At 38.0% G+C, this 22,072-nt stretch overlaps 2 protein-coding genes across 3 annotated transcripts; one reads left to right on the top strand and one right to left on the bottom strand.

The window, feature by feature from the left end:
* Positions 1 to 4,136: 4,136 nt before the first annotated feature.
* Positions 4,137 to 10,121, bottom strand: capza1b (capping actin protein of muscle Z-line subunit alpha 1b). Its single transcript, XM_084721172.1, has 10 exons — positions 10,025 to 10,121; positions 7,918 to 7,981; positions 7,755 to 7,806; positions 7,565 to 7,628; positions 7,267 to 7,473; positions 7,089 to 7,168; positions 6,785 to 6,863; positions 6,608 to 6,679; positions 5,803 to 5,865; positions 4,137 to 5,661 (listed from the first exon to the last, which is right to left on the bottom strand). The coding sequence occupies exons 1-10, from the start codon at positions 10,061 to 10,063 to the stop codon at positions 5,521 to 5,523; spliced, it is 861 nt and encodes a 286-aa protein (XP_084577298.1). The 5' UTR covers positions 10,064 to 10,121; the 3' UTR covers positions 4,137 to 5,520.
* A 752-nt stretch (positions 10,122 to 10,873) lies between these two features.
* Positions 10,874 to 21,729, top strand: LOC146325266 (acylamino-acid-releasing enzyme-like). 2 transcript variants are annotated; one of them, XM_084721171.1, is made up of 23 exons: positions 10,874 to 10,921; positions 11,416 to 11,545; positions 12,368 to 12,494; positions 12,601 to 12,688; positions 12,949 to 13,024; positions 13,139 to 13,230; positions 14,486 to 14,560; positions 14,680 to 14,817; positions 14,912 to 15,003; positions 15,083 to 15,123; positions 15,851 to 15,972; positions 16,083 to 16,143; positions 16,233 to 16,330; positions 16,492 to 16,543; positions 16,658 to 16,746; positions 16,863 to 17,001; positions 17,372 to 17,455; positions 17,889 to 17,969; positions 19,082 to 19,170; positions 19,485 to 19,675; positions 20,698 to 20,800; positions 20,888 to 20,994; positions 21,101 to 21,729. In XM_084721171.1, exons 1-23 carry the CDS (start codon positions 10,910 to 10,912, stop codon positions 21,204 to 21,206), a joined length of 2,193 nt encoding a protein of 730 aa, XP_084577297.1. In that variant the 5' UTR covers positions 10,874 to 10,909; the 3' UTR covers positions 21,207 to 21,729. The 2 variants fall into 2 exon arrangements, with proteins under 2 accessions (XP_084577297.1, XP_084577295.1); XM_084721169.1 differs by lacking the exon at positions 10,874 to 10,921 and having other exon boundaries at positions 11,206 to 11,545.
* The last annotated feature ends 343 nt before the right edge of the window (positions 21,730 to 22,072 follow it).

Genomic DNA, 22,072 nt, shown 5'->3' with positions numbered 1-22,072 from the left:
AAAAAGAACTATTTGAAATTAAGATTTAGTATATTATGGATTTTTATTTAATATTTCTATTAATGTTCCTGTCTTTATTCATTTATATAGAATTTTTGTTTTAGAATGAAAATATTTATCTCTTTATTTTCCACTTTAACCCTATATTAAGGGTGTTTTGAAACCATTTATATAAAGAGATCTGTTTGGTTTTGAAGAAAGATTTCTTACCACTCCTTTTCTGTTCTCTTAATGCTCAAATTGCCAGTCCTGTTAGAATAAAGAAAAAAACAGCTTTTGTCAGAATCAAAACTGTAGAACAAGTAGAAGGGCTAAAATCTAGAGTATAGCAAATGCGTAGCTATCACCGTTTCACAATAAACTAGTGAGTAGTTTTTAAATGTTTTTCCAATGAATTCTTATGCAGTTCCTGTTGAGATGATCCATGAAAACAATATTATACTGTATAAAGAATTCACAGTTGATTCTCTACCAATGAACGACATCATATGCATGCTCTGTTTTTCTATTAAACTTGTCATGAATACACTGAATCTTATCTTAAAAAGGGAGGGCACACTTTGTACCAGATTACTGTAAGATACTTATCGTCTCCAAGTTCAGATATTTCTTCAGGGAAGGTTAATTCAGCCAAACTGAGAAGGATTATGTATCATGAATATGTGATAACCCTATAAGATATTCCATCAGTGTACATAATGGGGAGTAAAGGGTTGAATCTCGCTACTGTAACATTTTTTTTTCTATATGTCAAATAATTTACTCAGTGTTGTGTCTTGTCTTAACAGCGCTACAAATCATATGTTTGATTTAGGTTTACTGTGTTTTTGTACGTTTTCTGGCTTTAAAACCAAGAATTTGATTTGAAGTTGTTACTTTAGCCAGCTGGTTTAAATCTGTCTTTATACACCGTTTGTCTGTGAGGGCTAATGTCCCTCAGCTGTCTCTAGTAAATATGCATATCATGAACACCTGCTACATCTAGTGCTGTTTTAAATAAATTGCCCATGCCTTAAAGCCGACAGTGTGTCAGAGTTTTTCTATTAAAAAGTTTCAGCTGGCAATCTTCTGAATCTTGATTAATAGACTTTTTTACAGCAGCTATTCTGATATTAAATAGTAAACACAGGCGATGGTAATTAAGCAGAGCCTTTCCAGTGAGCCAAGAAGCAGCATCGTGACTCTGGTTGACCTCAGCTGAGCACAACCCTCATTACTCTCATTTGTAACACCTGTGTTTACCCTAACAGAAAAACCTATATTTAAGAGAAAAGAGTACAAAGACAAGATATGTAATGTTGAAACTGATTCACTTTGGTTTTTGTAAAGCTACACTACTGCAACATGTTCCAGAAAAGCTGGGACAGGGTCGTGTTTACCGCTGTATCACAATGTGAAGGTAACGTAATTTGATTACTTTTAGTTATTGACTCAATACCAAATATAAAGTTTTATGGACTTTGTTAGATTTATTGTTTGTCTAGATATTCCTTCCCTTATATCCAAATGCACATATAAATTAATAGCTGTAGTTATTCATATCTAAATGTTATTTGGTCTGAAGCTTATGTTTTACATCACAGTCTACAATCTTAAAATAGTTTTCATTAATAGTAATATTGACAGTATTTGACATTTTAGCTAGCTAACTGGATTTCTGTCTGACCTGTAAAGTTTTTAATGTAAATGTTTAAATTAGATGGTGAGTTCTTGGATGATGACAGTATTTTCACAGCTGAAGGCAGAACTGTCACTGTACTGTGATGTTGTTCCTCTTTTCTGAGTTAAAGACAAAATAATGTTGTAATGTCCAGCCAGTGAAGCTTTTTATCACTATATACTGTAATATTAGCTGTGGTTTCATTAAGACCAGAGTGGTGTGACTCAAGACAAGTGAAGTGTTATAATGTGTGCGCACTGCATATGGTAGTGTATCATTCTTTTTTTCTGTATTAATGGAATATAATAACCCTTGCCCTACCTCTTTTTGTATCCTGGTTATGTATTATCATTATATGTGATCTGTTAGTCCTCAGTCCTGCTCATAATGCACCACATATTTGCAGTGGGAGACAGGTCTAGTAGCTTCACTCTTTTAAAACAAAGCCACGCTGTTGTAACACTTGCACAATGTGTCCTGCTGAAATAAGCGAGGGTGTTGCTGTAAAAGATGTTGTCTGGATGGCGTCATCATTTACAAGGTTTGAAACCTGGAGAACAAAGTACACTGGGAGAACGATGACAAATTTGAAACTAAGAGTGTTGTTAAAACACTGTAAAAAGAGTGATGCAGGAAAACCTCACAAAACACAAAATGTTTGCAGAGATTTCATTATTTTTTCAGCTAAGTGAAACATTATACAAGTGTTTAAAATGTGGTATTAATCTTGAAATTAATGAATACATTTTTAAAGTAACCCTCCGAACCCTGTAGATATTTGTTGGGAGGGTTAAAAAAAGTATTCCAATACACTTATTAATTAATTTAAAAATGTAGTCAATTACATAATCCAGATATCACAATATTAAAGTAATGTAACTTCATCACTTTCCGTTACTTTTGGATTATGTCAATATAAAATATGGTGAAATTATTTAGTCTCATGTAGTGTTCATTAATTGATTAGTTGTTTGGTCCACAAAATGTCAGAAAATGGTGAAAAACACTAATCAAAGCTCAAGATGACGTCCTAAAATGTCTTGTTTAGTCCACAACCCAAAATATTCAGTTCACATATTCACATTTAAGAAGCTGAAATAAGTTTGAGTAAAATTCCTTCAGTGTGTTCTTGAGATATTGTGTTCATAAGAACAGGATGACCTGAAAACACAACGCCTGTGGCTCTAAGTATCTTGTTACCATTTACAAATACTTGCTCATCAAATGTATTTAAACGAGTAATTTGTAATTTGAAAATACCTCAACACATTCTGTACAAGCTGATATTATAACATTTTAGGTGGCCTCAGTATGAGTCTGACCATATAATCCCCTTTGAACAGATGAGCACTACTAATTTTCCACATGATAGATTTGAAGTGTCCAGTCAGGATATCTTGCAGGTGGGAGGCTGCAGATTCAGTGGTGTGTGATGGGTGATTAAGGCAGTAAGTATATTAACAAGTTATTCAGCACAATGGTTTGCTAATTGCTCTTTTCTCCTGTTGTATTTTATTGTCATTCAATAAGCACACATTGTTGCTGACCTGGAAAACTTCACAATACAGCGTTATCGACCACACTGGAGTTGGATCTGGTCAACCCCTTAGTAGGAGCACATCATAGTATAAAATATGTCATTTCCTGTTGCCAGCTTGTGGCAATATGACTATAATTGAATATTGTCATGTAGATGTCTTCAGGGGACTCTTTATCAGTCGAGAGGTCTGGGGTCAATTGGACAGTGTATATTGAAGTTATATGGCGGATTATCAAAATTCAATATCACAGCCATGCCATTCAACAGTAAGTGAATATTTTAACAACTCTTGATCACAGAGTAATTATTAGATTGTACAAGATTTTTTAAGTAAATCTGATTGATTCTCTAAGAGGAGTTTGTTACAACACCTGACAATGACCAAAAGAAGACCACTAAATTCAAAATGTCTGACTTCTTGCAGGGTTTAGCCTAAGGCTCTGAGACTGTTTTGTATGTCTGGACATGTGCCTAAAAACTTTTTGTACATGTAGGTGAAATATGTGCTACTTCTCATGCACAAGACCTATAAAATACATAATTTTTCACCAGGACTGACATGTGTGCCAAGTTTCATACACTGTTTAGGCCCTCAAAACTGCAATTAATTTGGACAGAGACATTAAGAAAAATAATTCCCTCAGATACAACAAAGTCTTCGCACTGGTCATTGCTCAGGCCCTAATAATTTGAGCAATTCCAATAGGGTCCTTGCACCGAGGTTGGTACTCAGGCCCTAATAACAATAAATATCTTAACTTTGTACTGTATTCAATTAAATATAAGTTGAAAAGGACTTGCAAATCATTGCATTCTGTTTTTATTTGTTTCACACAGCGTCACAGCTGTTTTTTAAATTGGATGCATGCAGAAAGTCTATAGGCCTCACAAGGATGTGTATGTGACAGCGTGAAAGACAAATAACCATCCAGCCAAGATGTTCAATCCATTTATTTGTACAACAGAATGGGGCAGTATATTCTTTATAACTGATCGGCACACAGTTGTAGTATAGTGTGAGGGTTGAACACTGCACATAGTATAGCTAACAAGTAACTGATCCAGAGTCAGCCCACTTAGAAGTCATGTAACACATACAGTATGATGTGGCCTAACAGATGTCACGTAACATTTACAGTATATGATCTTGCCTTACATGGCAACTGCTTTGCGTTCAATTGGCATTGACCAATACACAAACAGTTTGGAGTGCAATATTCTAAGACTCCAACAAAAACCAGCATATTAAAATAGAAATTTGCATACATGGGTGGAAGGATGGAGTTCTTTACCATAGGAAAGAGATTTTGGCAAATAAATCTTGGTTAATATGAGTATGTTTTCCCTTTCACAAAGGAAAAGCTGTACAGCAATGGAGGTGGTGTTGCCAAAGTAAGAGAACAGAGAAATGCATTATAGATGCAGCAGCGTAGAAGTTGCTTTATCTTATTTCAGTCATCATAGCTTGCATGGGTGGAGACATGTACATCAGTGGAGCACAACAGAAAACAAGTTAACATTCCCTCAGCACTGACAGACACCAACAAAAGTAAATGTCTACAGTGCAGGACAGAGCTATGCTGAGGATCGTGCTACTGCTAAATGTTCACAACAGTTAGAAATACTTTCAACTTCATTGGCAACGTATAACTAAGTTGTCAGTTCAGCAATACTAAGAATGGTACCAGTTAAAATGTAAGATGAATGCTGCTCATATTCCTGTCGATGTCCCGATTTGACTGATGCACCTGACTTCCAATTCCACCATACATGACAACTGACAACAACAATGAAACTGAAAACTTTCACAAAATTCAGATTTTCCTGACCAAAACCAAACTCTGATATGTGTGCTTATTTCTCTCATCAGCTGCCTTGGTTCTTTTCCCTGTGTGCTGAGATCTTTACTGTGACATGATCACAGTTCTGCATCAGTTTGACTTTGAAAATAAATATTGTAGCTTCTGACACCTGAATCTAGGAGGGTTTGTGATTCCTTAGGCAGCCAAAGGAATATGTACTTCTTTAATGTAGCAGTCCTGAGCACAGCCCTGCACACTGACCCAACACAACTCTATCACAACACACATCCAGAAGTAACCACTTTCTCCAGACCACAATTATCTCCATCACCGCAACCTTACAGCAGACAGATATCTGTGCCTAACAGTCTGCAAATCTTCAGTTATTTTTTTTTTTGTTTTTAAATATTAATTCCTTGCCCCATACTGATATAGTTTTGCTTTGGTTAGTCCTTGCGCATGTATAGGTGGTTGTGGGCCCAGTAGAGTGCGTCTCCCTGGTCAGTCCTGACCTTCCACTAGGCATTCTGCATCTCCTTGCCAATTTTGTAACTTAGGATCTTATTCCAGTCGATCTTGGTGCGTGTGACCGGCAGCTGGCGACGCAGGGCCTTAAAGGTGGTGTCAGACATGGTCTGGTAGTTCTCACTGATTGCAGTCTGAAAAGTGTAGGGAAACAAAAATCAAGTATGACCTTTTTTTTCTTTCTTTCTTTCTTTCAAAATGTTTCTATACATATGTAAAAGCTGTAATTTTAGATATTAGTATGTAAAATGTGTAATCAATAAAAGATAGCTTACCTGGTAGTCATTTTCCGCATTCTCAATAATGTCAACAAATTCCTTGGCCGTCTGGATTTCATTCTGTTTCAAAAACCCACATATAATAGTCACCTTATGTCATACAACAGAGATGAATGACGTCCTAAGTATATACCCAGAGCTGATAGGCAACATAAGGTTTAGGGGGATCTATTGTAGAGCTGCAAAAATTAGGTGATTAATCAATCAGTTAATTGAAAGAAAATCCACTTGAGCCTAAAATGTAAGGATCTGCTGCTTTTCTTTGTCATTTATGACAGTAAATGAGAAGTCTTTGTGTTTTGGACTGTTGGTTAGACAAAAGAACAGTCTGAAGATGTCACTTTGTACTCTAGGAAATTGTAATGAGCACTTTTCTTTTTTTTTTTTTGACTAGTAATCATGAAAATAATCAGCTTAATTGATAATGAGAATAATTATTAGTTGCAGCGATACGGCAGGAGTGGAATATAATATCCATGAGTATGTTTTCATTACTGCATAATCCTCTGAAAATAAGAATCATTGTGTTTTCATTGTCTTAGAATAAGCCTTTCATATCTACAGAGGCCGCCATGTTTCTACAGTAGTCCAGAACGGACAAACCAAACACAATCTCTAGAGAGGGCTTTTTGCATCTTCACAGCCACCACAGTTTCTCATTCACAAAAGGGAGGGTGAGGGGAGGGGTATTTAGCTGGCTGAAAACTAAAACCTCACCAGTAGATGTCAATAAATCCTACACACTGGTTCTTTAAACCATTGACTAACTGCAGAAGTACATATGTGTCAACGTTTTACTTACAGTCACTGGTATTGATTCCTCTACCTCCTTGTGGCTAACCAGCTGCACATTCCCATCTTCATAATAGTGCACCTGGAGACAGAGAAGATCTTCCATTAGTAAGATGGACTTTTTGAAAAATAGTAATTCTTGACCTTTTCATCATTTATGCAGATGAGCGCATTGAATTCAGTTCACCTGGATCTTCAGCACTCCCACCACCTGAGCAGTGGACTGACCAATGGTGAGCTTCCACTCTGATCTGCAGCGACCATTCCTGTGTTAGAGAAGTGGGGAGAAGCCAGACAGCAGCATAAGGATCCTTAATAGAAGTGTGAGAGCAATTATTTGACTTTTACCACAAATAACAGAATATACATAAAACTGTTCATTTATAACCTTCATGATAAAGCTATACTATAAAGATTAGTAACATATCCAATCACATATACATATATTCAGATGTGTTTTTAAACTGCTGTATGCAGGGAGGCCACAATACCAGAAGTTTTTAGGTTGAAATTGATGTCCCTCAATACAGGCTATGATCGTTTGCTGACCATCAACCGTTTTCCCATATACCTGCAATGCACAAATGGTACGATTGAGCATGGGTATGGGTAACATACAGCATATGTTGCTTAGATTACTATTTCATCATCATTTTTTGTGCAACTTACCGTGGAGACTCCAGTAGGGTAGTGCTCTTTGACATAGGCACTAAGGGAACTATCACAGGCATCTCTCCAGCTTTTCAGGGCCGACTCTCCTTCATATGGCTGCACGTCACTCACTTCTTTTCTTAGGTGGTCGAAGCGGAACGACAAACGGTTGCGGGGGTCCAGGAAACGTCCCTGACCCAAGTCACCATGCTCTGTGATCAGGACCTTTAAAAAAGGAGAGGAAAGATTGAAAAAGTCTGACTTTGACACTTTCTCTTCTGGAAATAAATAGGAAAGATTTAAGGATGAAACATACCGGCTCATCATGACCCTCCAGTTTGGCAGGAGTAAACTGATCCATGTTGTACTGGGCAAAGGAGCTAGGCAAATAAAATATGAGCAAAGTTCAAGAAAATGCTTAAAACCAATGTAGTGTATATCCCACAACTTTCAAATATGTGAAGTATTTAATTTTTTGACATTTGTCTATATTGAGCGTTACTTACTGTGATGCCCCCTCCCTGAGGAGGTTGTCATTGTTGAGAAGAAGCCGCACATCTACAAAAATAATATAAATCACAGTGCTCTTGTGAGACAAACAATAAAATATTATCATCACAGGCAAATATTGTTATCATAGACATATTGTCACAATTAGCTAGTTCTTACCATTGAAGACCTCATTGAACTCTCCTGGAGGGGCATGAGTCACAAAGTTGGCTGCTATGCGGACCTATGGAAGGATAATAAAGGCAACCAGTTACTTCAACTATCATGATGTGAACTGCTGTAAAATCTGTACAAAGAGAGACACTACAAACTAATATTTATTCATAATTAACATGATATTCACGCTTCACCTTTAACTTGTTACACTTTATTTCAATATATTTTTGAGTTACATCTGTTGTCCCTAAACTAGGAGTGGCTTTAGTGTTGATAACAAAAAGAGTTCAGTCACCAATTACACAAACAATAGCAAGCATGTATTGTGAAATAATAAATCTTCTGAGAGTACAACATAAAATATTTTAATTAGAGGTTTTACAATTTAGAGGGAAATGGGGGAATAAAAATCAAGACATTTTAGGCAGTGTTCCAATCCACTGCTTTATGAATACTGAATGGACACTTAACAGCTTGTCTCTAGACCAGTGGTTCACAAAAGATGTGCCGTATGGCAAGTTCAGGTGTGCCATGGATTTTGTGACAACCCGACATTATTATTGCAATATACAGCCACACAAAATGTTATGAGTTAATTTGTACTGTAGACCTATCAGAGCTTTAAAACGCTTCTGTCAAAGCAAACTCCAGTTTTTGCTGTTTCGCACCAGCCATGCCACAGCCAGGAGTGTGCTGTATTTGCTGATCACCTTTAGACATTAACAGAGAGGTTTGAGACTTGTGACAGAAATTGACTATGACTGGATTCAAGACCCATGCAATCAGGAATCCACAACAACAAGAACAACAACACCACTCTTTTCGGTTCCATTACCTCTGGTTTAAATGGGTGTGTAGCATACGAAGTTTCAAATGAATTCTTGAATTATTTTGTTACTAAATATTTCACGAGTAATATGGCAGCCAAATTTTGTTTGCCTTTACTAAATAAAAATAAGTGTTTACAGAGTGTTAACATGTTTTATAGGGGGTAATTTGCACCAGTATGTATAGAGGTGTGCCATCATCTTACCCTCAATATTTCAGCTGACCATCAATAGACTTGTAATCTTAGATGTATCTTGATATTATCAGGAGAATGTTGTCACTCTTGTTTCTAGCTTTGAAATCACCCTGTTGATGTTCAGATTACTGTCTTGTAGAGCAGAGGTTGTTAAAGTATGAGGGCCTCTCACTTTAAAATATTACATTAGTTATTAAAAGAAAATCACATGGAAAAGCCTAAAATGTGTGTTATTTGGTTAAAGAAACAGTACAGAGATACAGCATTGGGTAATACGTAACGTAATGTAAAACAACAATATTATGCTACTTGACTCAACTGTAGGATGTTTGTGAGATCAAATAACATAATCCTGATCTCATAGCCGTCCAGGAATTGAGTGAAACTAAGCAAGAAAAATTAGTTGGGCATTTTTTGCCCACAGTCTCAGACTTTAAAAACCCCTGTTGTAGGGCACACAAAAATTGTAGCAGAAAGACTGCAGTCTGTCATTCACAATAACTTGTGCTTTGCCCCCCCAACTAGTAGCTAATGTGTCCAGCTGCCGCTGGTATTACGGTGGTGTCACTATCAGTCTCCATCTAAAGTGTAGGCATCCATGTCCTGATCTCAAGCCATGTGAGGCTAACAAGTATTTGAGCTGCAACTGAATCTGTTTGACCCAGAAATCCAAAGCAAAGTAACGTTAGCCGCTAATGGTAGCTAACCTTATATGAGAGGAATACGTAGCCCACACTGTTACTATTACAGACTTGCATGGACATTGCAAAACGACTTTTAGAAATGTGTATTGATAATTCTATTTCCATTAATCTAGGTAAAACTACCTAAAAGTTCTCAGTACAATTTTCCAATAGTCAAGTTAAACCCTTCTGTTAGCGTTTGATTTCGCCGCTAGCCAACTATAAGCTTTGGCTAGTTAGCTAGTAGTAGCTTAAAACACAAGTTTATCACTTCTATACGTGGCCAAAAACTGTCATTATCTTTCCAAAACTGAACAATTAATTCGTGCGAACATATAACACGTATGCCTCCCAATAAATAAGAGAAATGGGCGTTGAGCAAAGAATTAAATAGTCTCCAAACCTTCTCTTCATCTGACAGCGGCTCCTCAAAGTCAGCCATCTTGGCTCTTTGTGACCCCACCTACCCCAGCTGACTGACAGAAACAGTGCAGTGGTTGTCATTCACCCGCAAGAAATTTAATGAACAGTAAACTACAATGTGATTTTTAAAACAAGTCTCGACAAAATATATGTACTGTGCTTTGGTATGGATTGACACACATTAAAATCAATTGGTTTGAATAAGGTCTATGTAAAATAATCTAAAGGCTATGGTTTACAACGCAAGAGGGCGTTAAAACCTCAGTTATTTGATTTGGTCATGTCTAGAAGGAAACCCTTGATTGGCGAAACACTCGCGAGATTTGTTCGCGTTGTTTCTTCATTGAGCACGTTGTCCAAATTAATTATATTTTATAATGTGAAAATGATAGGGCTAAGATCTAGGTACACGTAAGGACAAAAAACACTGGGTTAGGGTTAGGGAAAAATTTGGGTAAAAAAAGAATTACTCTCGCGAGATCTTGCGGAGGTTTGGGGTTCCCTTTTAGAAATGACTATTTTATTTGTCAGTTGCTTCCTGTTATGTATTGCAGCGGTCATTATACTTAGAAAATAAAAGCATAGTTATATGTCACTGAGAACATACATTTTGTCTTGCCAAGTTGTCTGGCACACATTGTAGATTATTGTATTTTTCTTTTATTAATTTGCATTTGTCATGAAAATTCCGGTATTGTGGTTTACTCTGGAACTGTTTATCGGGGATTTTATTTTATTTTTGAAGTTGTAACAGGAAGCTGTATTAGGTGCTACATGCGTCCTTGACGAGCTTTCTACTAAACCCTCTCCATTGTGCTTTCAGCGGCTTGATACTTGCAGACTAGCGACACACACCGTTCCTGTCATGGAGTCACAGGTACGATTAGACTTCACAGCTAACTGATTATTTATTCTTTCCTTATAAGAAACCCGACAAAAAAAATAAATAAACCTCATATAGGTCATAAGGTTTAGTTAATTGGGCTGTCATTGTCTTGATAATTACTCAATTAACGTTAGCCAGCTTTCAAGTCAAGCTAGCACACTGACTCTGTTTCGGTTGTGCAGTCAGCTGCCACAGGAAGTTCCTGGTCGTCCGCCAAATAATCAGAAACTAGCTAGTCTAGCTTTTTCTTCACTTGGTTGCTTTGTTTATCACGCAGTTTGTTTGCGTAGTTGAACAGGCTAATGCTCATGTTTAACGTTATAAACTGGCTTCTGCTTTTATGAGGTGGTTAACCGTTAACTAGCCATATAAACTTGTGCATGGCTGGCTAGCTTTCTAGCAAGGAAATGAACAGGGCATTGTTCGCTGTGAGACAGTTTGTATCTCTGAGACGTAGTGTGAGTTATTCTGCTGCATGTTGTCAGGTGATGACCAACCCCGAGGAGATTGCTAAACTCTACAGAGAACTCAGCCTCTTCCCTTCTCTGAGCAGAGCAGATGTGGGACCTGTCGTCACTTCTCAGTATGGAGGCAAATACAGCAACATCTACACAGGTAGATACAGTCTGTTCCATACTAAGATTTCCGTGTGTGTGTGTGTGTGTGTGTGTGTGTGTGTGTGTGTGTGTGTGTGTGTGTGCTATACTTGGTTGATTGATTGGTTTTGTTTAGGTGTCCTGCAGAAAATGTTGTCCAGCCCATATGGGCTCACAAGAAACAAACAAAAGCAACAGCCAGGATGCCACATGACAAATCTTAATAAACAATTAGACACATTCAAAAATAGATGATTTCAAAACATAAAATTTCCATGACAAAAACATCTTAATATGTTTGATACAGTGTGTTAATAGCTATGCATTTTCTATGAATCTTGTTAAAACAAGAATCTCTGTATTAAGACTCAATGTGACTTACAACCCGGCAAAGATAATTACTCACATAATTATTCACAAAGCATCTTAAATGTGCAGGAGTATCCTGTTTATAATCAGGTTTTTGGAGTATCCTAGTTATGTTTTGCATGTAAACCTCTTATCCTGGTTTCAGAAACCTGGATGAAAGAGAAACCGTGATATGCTAGCTGGGGTACTCCAGTAGAAAACAAGGGCCTGTGGCATGTAAAACACCTTATCCTGGTTTCTGAACAGTCGTAGTTAGTACAGAACAGAATGGCTGAGATGGTAAGAGATCAAGATACAACTGCACACAGATGATCTGAAACCTGGATACTGTTAGAATTGGTATACAGGGATATAAATAACCAGGTTTTTCACATTCCGTGTAAATATTTGATCTTGAATAAGATCAAACCTGGGATACTATTATGCATGTAAACACATTTTTTAATATTATTCTGATTACTTTCTTCTGCAGAATGGAGCCAGCGTGATCTGGAAAGGAATGAGAATGTCAAGTTTTGCAGACAGTACATTGTATTCCACGATGACAAGTCGGTGGTCTTCTCTGGAGCCTCAGGAAACTGCACTGAGATCAAAGGAGAGTACGTAAATATTTTGACATGTTTATCTTGTGTGGGGTTGAAGAAAACGTTCTCATAGAGGAAACCCTGAACAAACAATGTCTCATCGATATGTTTTTCCTGTCAGGTTGCTGTGCAAGGATTCCCCTTCGGGTGAAATGAAGGCTGTTGTCAGAGAATGCACAATCAAAGGAGAGGACAAACAGTTTCTGGAGGTGTGTGGCTGTCTGTCAGGTTTAGACTCTGCATCCCTGATAAAAGTCTTCATTCCACTTTGTTTTTTATTGTCTTCTGTATTGGCCTCATCTGTATCTCTGCTCTGCTGCATTTTCCTAACCCCAACTCTAGCCTCTAGCCTGTGTACAAAAAAAAAAAAATCTCAAAAAGCCTACTGTAAAACCCCATGTCACCTTGCATTGACTTTGAACCTGATATTTTACTTCTCTCCTCTCCTGACCTCTTTGTGACCGTTTAGATATGGACTAAAAACATAAAGATAAAGAGCATCAATCTAACAGCATTGAAGAAGCATGGAAAAGTCTATGAAGATGGTGAGTCACCTACAATTAATATCAGAATTTTTTGATTTACCACTTTCCTTGAAACTTTGTCTTTACATGTGCCAGTCCAGATGTTAATTGCACTATTTTGTTTTGCATCCATAGAGCAGTTTGGCTGCTTGGTTTGGTCCCACTCTGAGACCCATCTCCTGTATGTGGCAGAAAGGAAGAGACCTAAGACAGAATCCTTCTTCCAGGTCTGTCAATAAAACCATATTTGAGGGTTAATCAATACTGAATCACAAAGGGCAGAGAACTGCTGCACTGCTTTCTATGGGTTGAAAATTTCTGTTATGTTAATGGTGTGGTCACATATACATTATAGGGGGACCTTTGTATTTTTGGCCATCTCTGTTGAAAATTCTGACAAAAAAGTAGGCTGTAAGTTTTTTTTAATGCTAAAACTGTTGTGCCTTTTATCAGCAACTGCTTTGATGTACTTAACACCAAATGTGCACATATTTCACACGGCACTCAAGCATAGAGGCAACAGGTCAATGACGCATTTGCAATTTCTGCAAGATAACGGTAATCGAGAGGCAAAGAAATGTGTGTTTGTAATGAAAGCGCAGTTATGTTAGAGAAGTAAATAGGACTGGATATCAAACCTCAGTAGCCACTTTTTGAGTTTTTTGCAATAGCAGGCTGTATACCGCTTTTGTCCTTCTGCAGGTTTCTATGTCTGCCCTCAAGTTGCAAATCAAAAAGTGAAATTGTGATTTTATTCTTGACTTCACAGGGCATTCTAAAGGTGAACACATTCACATTCTTCAGCCTTTGCCCCCATTTGTCTCCAAAAAAAAAAAAAATCACCTTTGGTGATCTTCACTGGCAAAGTCACAGCCTCATCCAGTGGCAAAGATATGTGTCTGTCATTTGCCCTGGCAGGTTGTGACCACTCCCCTGCATTTGCGTATGCGTAAAGGAGCAATTACTGGCCTTGATGTATTTGCTTGGGCTGTTGTCAGTACTGCTCAGAGCATAGCAAACTGTTTTTAAGTAGTTGGTTCTAGCTGCAAGGTAATATTGATTTAAAAAAAAAAAGCTTTAAATCTATGCTGGATGATGCAAAATTACCTCAGTGGTGGACTAATGGCTTAAGCAGATTTAAACTCCAAACACACTCACAAAACCATATCAATAGATCTCAAAGGTTGTTCCACAACATTGACAGGAAGTTTATCACTCCATCATAAAAACATTGTAAACTGGAGCATTTTGCAAATGGTTTCATTTTGACTGCAGTCCAGGTATTTTCCATTGTCTGCAAAAGTTAAATACCAGGACAACACTGACTGGGATATGGCCAATAGAACAGATAAGGAAGTTTTCTGCCCTATATGTGATTTAGTACCTGATTCACCATTTACCATAGGTAGATAGGATCAGTGTAGTCAAAAGGTCAGAATAGTAGGTAATAACTCACTATACTCTTGCTCATTTTCTGTGCAGACTGAGTCACCTGAGTTATCTTCCATTGGGGATGAGGAGGAGGCCTTGAGAATGGATAAAAAGGAGTCTGTAAAAGTGAATGCAATTAATAATTTTGAAAAACACAAACATTTTCACTATTCAAAGGTTTAATTGTACATTCTAAATTCCACTCCAGCTTAAGTTGTTGGGTTTTTGCTTCTTTATTCCTGCAGGGGGAGCAGTTTGTCTTCCATGAGGACTGGGGAGAGGCACTAGTTGGTAAGAGCCATCCAGTGCTTTGTGTTTTGGACATCGAGGGTGACAATGTCTCTGTGTTGGAAGGCGTGCCTGAAAATATCTCACCTGGACAGGTTGGTACAGAAGTGCAATTGGGCATGTTCTTGTGCTCTTACAGTGTGCTCATGCTTTGTCTTTATGCTTCTCTGTCTCTTTGTGTGTCTGCAGGCATTTTGGGCTCCAGGTGACACAGGTGTGGTGTTTGTAGGCTGGTGGCATGAGCCTTTCAGACTTGGCCTTAAGTATTGCCCCAACAGGAGGTGATTACTGTTCACACTGAACAAAGAAGAATAGTAAAGCTCATAAGCAAATTATTCATGTTTCCATTTTCTCTCTCAGGTCGTCTTTGTTCTATGTGGATCTTATGGGTGGGAAATGTGGTAAGTATGCATACATGCATGCTTGTCTTATTTAGACTGTAGTACATTTGTAGTACATTTTCCTAAAAATTTAGGTAACTTAATGTATGATGCTAAATGTCTACCCTGAACACATTGAGTCTTGTACATAGTAATCTGCTATGAGCTGTTCGTCAATTATTATTATTATTTTTTGGTATTGATCATTACAGACAACACAACTAAATGTGCATGACAAAGCACCACAACATATTTATTTTATGATTTATTTATTTTTAAGAATTGACCTTTTGTACCAGAGTTTACGTTGACTGATACACCAATCGATCAGCACGATGGTTCATGTCATGTGCACAGCAACACAGACAGTAACATCCCAGCCATATTCAACAGCGCCAGAGTTAGAGAAAGAAGAGTGGGAGAAATATATGCAAGAATGTGACTAGAGAAGGCAAGAAAATGTGAGAGAAGAGGGGAGAAGAAACGGTGGAACAGAGATCAAGGCCTGGCAGTAACCTGGAGCACTTTTTGAGAAAATGTAAAAGCTATTTAATAGTCTATGTTTAATTAAGAACATACCATTTAAATTTCCATTAGAGGAAAGTTAAACAAATGTTTGTGTGAGTTCTTGGAAAGAAAATCATGATCATCTTGGAAAATTGTGATCAGTTCATCTTTATAAACAGATATAACTAGACTGTTACAATTGCAGATGTTCATGTATATTGTATTTGTTTGTGTCCCTCAGAGCAGCTGTCATCAGGCACCAGTGCAGTGTGCTCCCCCCGGCTGAGCCCAGACCAGTGTCGGATTGTCTACCTGGAGTGTTCTGTCTATGGACCACACATGCAGTGCAGCAAGCTCTGTATGGTAAGACAGGATGGATGTTCCCTTCTTTACAAAGAAATATAATAGATAATAAATTAATATATATTTGTTTTCATATATATTCCTAACCTACTTGCATATTGTATTTCTAGTATGACTGGTATACCAAGAAGACCTCAGTAGTGGTGGATGTGGTGAAGCGACCAGGAGACGGTAAGGACTGCTTGGTGATCACATAAATGCACCTTTTTTCCATTATGTTTCAAACTTAGTTGTGTCTGTGTGTTGTTTTGGTTTTACAGATGGTTTTACAGGTATCTACAGCTCTCAGTTGTCTCCTCAGTGCTGGTCAGCTGACAGTCAGCGGGTTATTGTTGCTTGTCCTCAGCGCAGCCGCAAGGTACCGTCAGCTCTTGGGAAATGGCTCGTTATTATGGCAAAAATAAGACAATGAGGCTTGATTTTTTTTTTCAGATTCATTTATATTTTGCACTTAAAGTATTTTGACTGAGAATATTGTAATAAATCATTGCATAAAAAGAATTATTGTCTCTCTTGTAGGATCTATTGGTGGTGGATACTAGCACCGGGAGCATCACCTCTTTAACTTCTAGTGAGACACATTTATCAACTCATACTCAGGTCTAGACAGTCATGTTTGCAGATGTTTGGCTTAGAGAGTCACTAATATTAAGTCTAAGTATGGCCTTTCTTTGTGTGTCTGTAGATTCTGATGCTGGTAACTGGTGTCTGCTGAACATAGAGAGAGATTTGATGGTGGTCAGCTGCTCCTCTCCAAACTGCCCTCCAAATCTGGTAGGATCAGTGTTCTCATTAAGAGTTACAAAAGAGTTTTAGCACTCAAAAAAATGAAATTTCACATGATGGAGAAGCTGCTGTGTCAACTATTGCAATGTCTTTTCTATGTCCAGAGGGTGGGTTTCCTTCCAGCCAGGGATTCTCAGAAGGAAGTGGTCTGGGTTACTTTGGAAGACTCTCAGGTGTTGCCAGATATCGACTGGAAGATCTTGACTTTCATCCCTCCACCAGAGCAAGACAACAGTCAATATCGTAAGAATAGAAATTCTCCTCTCCTGTTTTTGTCAAATGGTCTGAAGGGATGGAATTACTTTTGTCTGCTCTACATTTTACTTCACATATGAGGGGCACAGAAAATGAAAGAAACCTCTTCATACACTGCAGTCCTTTAAAATGTTGATTCAACACCTTTCTGTCAACAGCTATGTTTTTACATGTCTATGTTTGTACAAGCTATATGATATACTATCTACATACTATAATACAATGGCAGGCAGTTCTGTTTATAGAGGAAGGAGTTTGTTTTAAGTCAGAGAGAATAATTGTGTCGTTAAGTTTCTGGAGGGTTGGAAAGTTTTGCTGTCCATCTTAATGGGAATAACATTTTTTTTCTTTATTCTAGCTGGTCTTGATTTTGAAGCTTTGCTGATCAAACCAAAGGAGGTGAAGGATGGAGTGAAGCTGCCTCTTATTGTCACTCCTCATGGTTGGTTACTTTCATTACAGTTCTGTAGGGTGCAAACAAAATGGACAGTTAGATAGTGTGATAATTGTTCATTGTCTTACAGTATTGGCTTAATGAAGGATCCCCAAAAAGCCAAATTAATGTTAGAAATGTTCTAAATTGATACACTTACATTCAGGTATCAGAAACGTGTGATTGATCTGTGTTGACTTTACGTTTAGGAGTGAGTCTGTGTTGGGATTTTCTCCCGTTCAGTCAAGAGCTACTGCTACAGATAAGATTGGCATTGCCAACAGTGGTTGCTATGACGATAGTGCATCTAGTAGCAAAATTTGTAATCATATTCTCACAATTCTCACGAACAGTCCTGAGATGTTGAACATTTTTTGATCCTGCTCATATACAGATTTTGATACAAATCTGTTTTTCACAATATTTGTCTTTTTTCACTCAGGGGGTCCTCACTCAGTGATTGTAGCTGAATGGCTTCTGTCCTCTGCTGTGCTGTGCCGGATGGGCTTCGCTATTTTACTGGGTAAGTTCACATGTTACTGTGAATGTGTCACTTCACCACACGAATGTTTCATCCCAGTGCTCCCTAGCTCTCTGCCAGCATTTTTCAGTCCAAGACACTGTATGGACACAAACCCCTTAATCATTTAATCTGATGAACTTGAATCTAATGATTTCAAACAGAGAATTTTATTGAGGACTTTTTAGTGCAATGATGTCATAAAATATGAAGACATACACTTAAAGCTTCATTTGAAAACCTCAACAGAAGCTTCAAATATCAAAAATAATCAGCATTTGGTACAACCTTATTTATTATGCATTTCCCTAGCCATTCCAAGATTCTTCATATTTTTCTTCTATCTGGCGAACATTTAAATTTCTCTTATGTACTTCAGTAATGCACTGCTTTATGCTCACAAACATAATCGGTCACAAATTCTGAGAGAGATTACTTTCTGTGCAAAACTATTCTAACTAATGTACTGTTAATGATGATGATTGTATATACTTGAAACTTTCAGCTAGCCAAAGTAAGCAAGCCTAGTTTTCATGAGTTGTGAGGCTAAACATGCTCTTCTATGGCCTTTAGTATGTGCAATTTTATCTGTCCTATTTAAATTCTTTATTACAAATATGTTTGTTTCAATAGATTCTTCAGTTTTCTTAAGGCGGAAATATACTTGCTTTTAACTACGCGTTCGCATACGCACCCCTACGTATCCCTACACATCCCTACGCTTCATGGCTGCCTCGCGTATCCTGCGTCCATTTGGAGCGATGGTTGTGCGTGCCCTCAGAAATTAACGCTACGCATACACAAACGCAAACGGATGGTTAAACAGCAAGTATATCTCCGGCCTTAGATAGGGGAATTGTTGTTGCTTACACAGTATATCCAGACTTTATTGAATCAGCTACCTCGAAGCTGTTGTCACTAAAGCCATGAAAAGCTTGACTGGTTCACTTTTCTTGACCAGGTTTTCAGTTCCAGGTTTTGAACCATTGACCTGCTCTCAAGCTCACTTCGATAATTTCTAGGGCACTATCAGTTTTAAATAATTTGTGTTAACTGTATTACGTCATAATACCTAACAATGCATTTTTTCATTATTTTATTTTTTTATTACCTAGTGAACTATCGTGGCTCTCTCGGGTACGGCCAGGACAGTATCCTGTCATTACCTGGCAATGCTGGCACCCAGGACGTGAAGGATGTTCAAGTAAGAAATAAATAAAACTGACAGAGCAACACATGCTGTTTGAAATCACAAATATAAAGTTTTCAAGTCATGACACTGATTATCTATAAAGATATCTTTTATTTCTTCTGGGAATATGACTTCCAGTGCTGCTTTATGGTGACATCTTTGTATATACTGTTGGTTTGATTGGTTTTTATATTTAGTTGAGGTTGCCATAGTTTCTGTTTTAAGTCATTGCTCATGACAACAGTATTTTTATTTTTGCACTTCCCCAACTTTTGATTTGTCTTTCTGTCTTCTCCATCACAAACATTCTCTCATGTTTCCACCAGTTTGCTGTTGAGAGTGTTCTGAAAGGTGCTGAGTTCGACACGAACAAGGTGGCAGTTGCTGGGGGCTCTCATGGTGGTTTCCTGGCCTGCCATCTGATTGGTCAGTACCCAGGGTTCTACAAGGCATGCGTGGCTCGCAACCCTGTCACCAATTTGGCCTCCATGATTGGCAGCACTGACATCCCAGACTGGTACGTCTTTGCACGCACATTCCCACACTCTTGCCCTCATTTTGTTTACTCATTTCCTGACTGCATCAGTTGTGTACAACCACTCAACCTTTGCCATTTTATCATTTGTACCCCTGACATTCCGCTTTGACAGCTGTAAGCAAGTGAGTGGGATAAAGGGCATGTGTCTGCCTCACAGGCAAGGAAGTGTTCAATAATGCACACAAACACTGCAGGAACAAAAGACCTCAAAGCCATTCAGTATTTTTTTTTTTCTTCCTGTTGACGTTTAAAGGTGCAATATATGACATTCAACTTCACTGGATCTCAGCATATAACTATTTGCTATAAAGATATAGTGGAATAATGGAATCTTGAGCACAGAATGAAGTCACACTCCCTCAGTGTGAGCTTCTCTGTTTATCCGAGCAGATCACATGTGTATGCTAGTGCATGTGAGCGAGCATGTTTTCAACATGACAACCTGGTGAGCAAGTTTCTCGTATTATAGCTGAACAGTACACGAATATAGGCTTCTGAAAACATTTTAAGCAAGAAATATGTGATCCAGTAACAGAATCTTGATCCACATTTGATTAACACTACCTAGACTGACAGTTTGATCTGGGGTTTGGTAACACAGGACCCAAAATGGCAGCTGCTTGGTCACAGTATATCTTGAATAACAGCTTAACAGTTCACTAAAATCTGTTACTGAGAATGTTTTAAGCAAGAAATAGGCAATATAGTAAAATAATCTTAATCCATATTTGATCAGCACTGGCCAGTTTGACAGTTCAGTGTGAGTTTCGGGAGGCTCCCTTTCCAACCAGAGCACAAAAGGGTGGCCCCCTGGTTACAGTCTTTCTCTTATTACATATTAACAGTACACTAAAATATGTTTCTGAACATTCTAGGTGAGAAATGGGTAATGCTATAACATAATCTTGATCTATTACCAAATGATTCTCAAGATGCTCCGTTTCCAAGCTGAGGATTTGTGTTCCTCTCAGGTGCTGGTGATACTTTTTTTTTTTCTGCAGGTGCATGGTTGAGGCTGGCTTCGACTACAGTCCAGACTGTCTACCTGACCCCGCTGTTTGGGAACAGATGCTGATTAAGTCCCCCATCAAACATGTCACTCAGGTATGAGCATTTCTGTGCGTGTCTTTTGACTGTGTGCATGTGACTTCATTGGTGTTGTTTAGTAACCCAAGGTGATCTCTCATCCAGGTGCAGACACCAGTGTTGCTCACCATCGGGGAAGATGACAAGCGTGTACCTAACAAGCAAGGAATTGAATATTACAGAGCTCTGAAAGCAAAGCAGGTCCCAGTCCGGTAAGCAGCTTGTCTGAATAACACGTTTCATCAGTTATGTCCGATAGGTACTGCACAACAGGGCTTTAACTGATCATTTATTAATGCTCTGATGTGTGTTGTTTAGGTTGCTGTGGTACCCAGGGAACAATCACGCTCTCTCCAAGGTGGATGCTGAGTCTGATGGCTTTATGAACATTGCCCTGTGGGTAATTCAACACATGTTTCAGTGATTGTAAATTTCAGATAAATACACGGTAATGTGTTAATGCTGTTCTTGCTGCCAGGAAAAGATAACAGGACACTACTGTGTAAATCGCTTACACAGTAGTGTCCTTCATTCTGCTCCTCTTGCCAGGACAGTGTGAGGTCCAGGCCAAAGCCAAAGCATTGAAAGTGCTCTCCAGCCAGAACACACTTTGTATAACTGTGCTTTACTTGTAATCTATATGTGGCAGTGGTGATTGCCACAGTTACTTCCAATAAGTGGGTAGTTTTAACACAGCACTTGAATAAAAACATTTTTGATTAATAAGAAACACGTTTTATCGATACAATTTTTATTTTTTCTCTTGCAGTCTGTTACATGCACACAGAAAATAAAGGGCTTTTCAGTGTGTTTGAGATTATATTACCAAAGTGACAAACTAAGAAATTAGTCTTTCCTCTGCTCATAGTCACCATTTGTTTAGAAAATAAACAATACTGTTTTGATTTCATGATACAGTGCACTTAATAAAGCGATTGTGAAAATACTACCAGTGTGGGATGACTGTCTTGTTACTTGTGCATTTATTCAAATTTAAAAGGATTTTTGAAGCAGGTGGTGAGTTACTTATAACTTTTTCTTTAGAACTCATAGAGAATTAAGGAAGTCATCCAACTTTGTCCGTCACTGGTAAAACCCTCTATTCAGAAAAGAAATACATTTAGTTATTTAAACTCTTCATATATTATAAAGTGATACTTTTAAAAAAATTACATAAGTGATACCTGTATCTAATGCTGATGAATCTCATGAGGTGGACTGCAGTTTGATGATTTGCATATACCCACATGCTTTCACTTCTGCATAAAAGGATCCAGTTTTATGTGACTG

Source organism: Lutjanus erythropterus, chromosome 6, assembly GCF_056507025.1.
Source record: "Lutjanus erythropterus isolate fLutEry1 chromosome 6, fLutEry1.hap2, whole genome shotgun sequence".
NCBI lineage: Eukaryota > Metazoa > Chordata > Actinopteri > Lutjaniformes > Lutjanidae > Lutjanus > Lutjanus erythropterus.
Note: the sequence above shows the minus strand (reverse complement) of the source record. Positions and strands in the feature narration are given on the sequence as shown.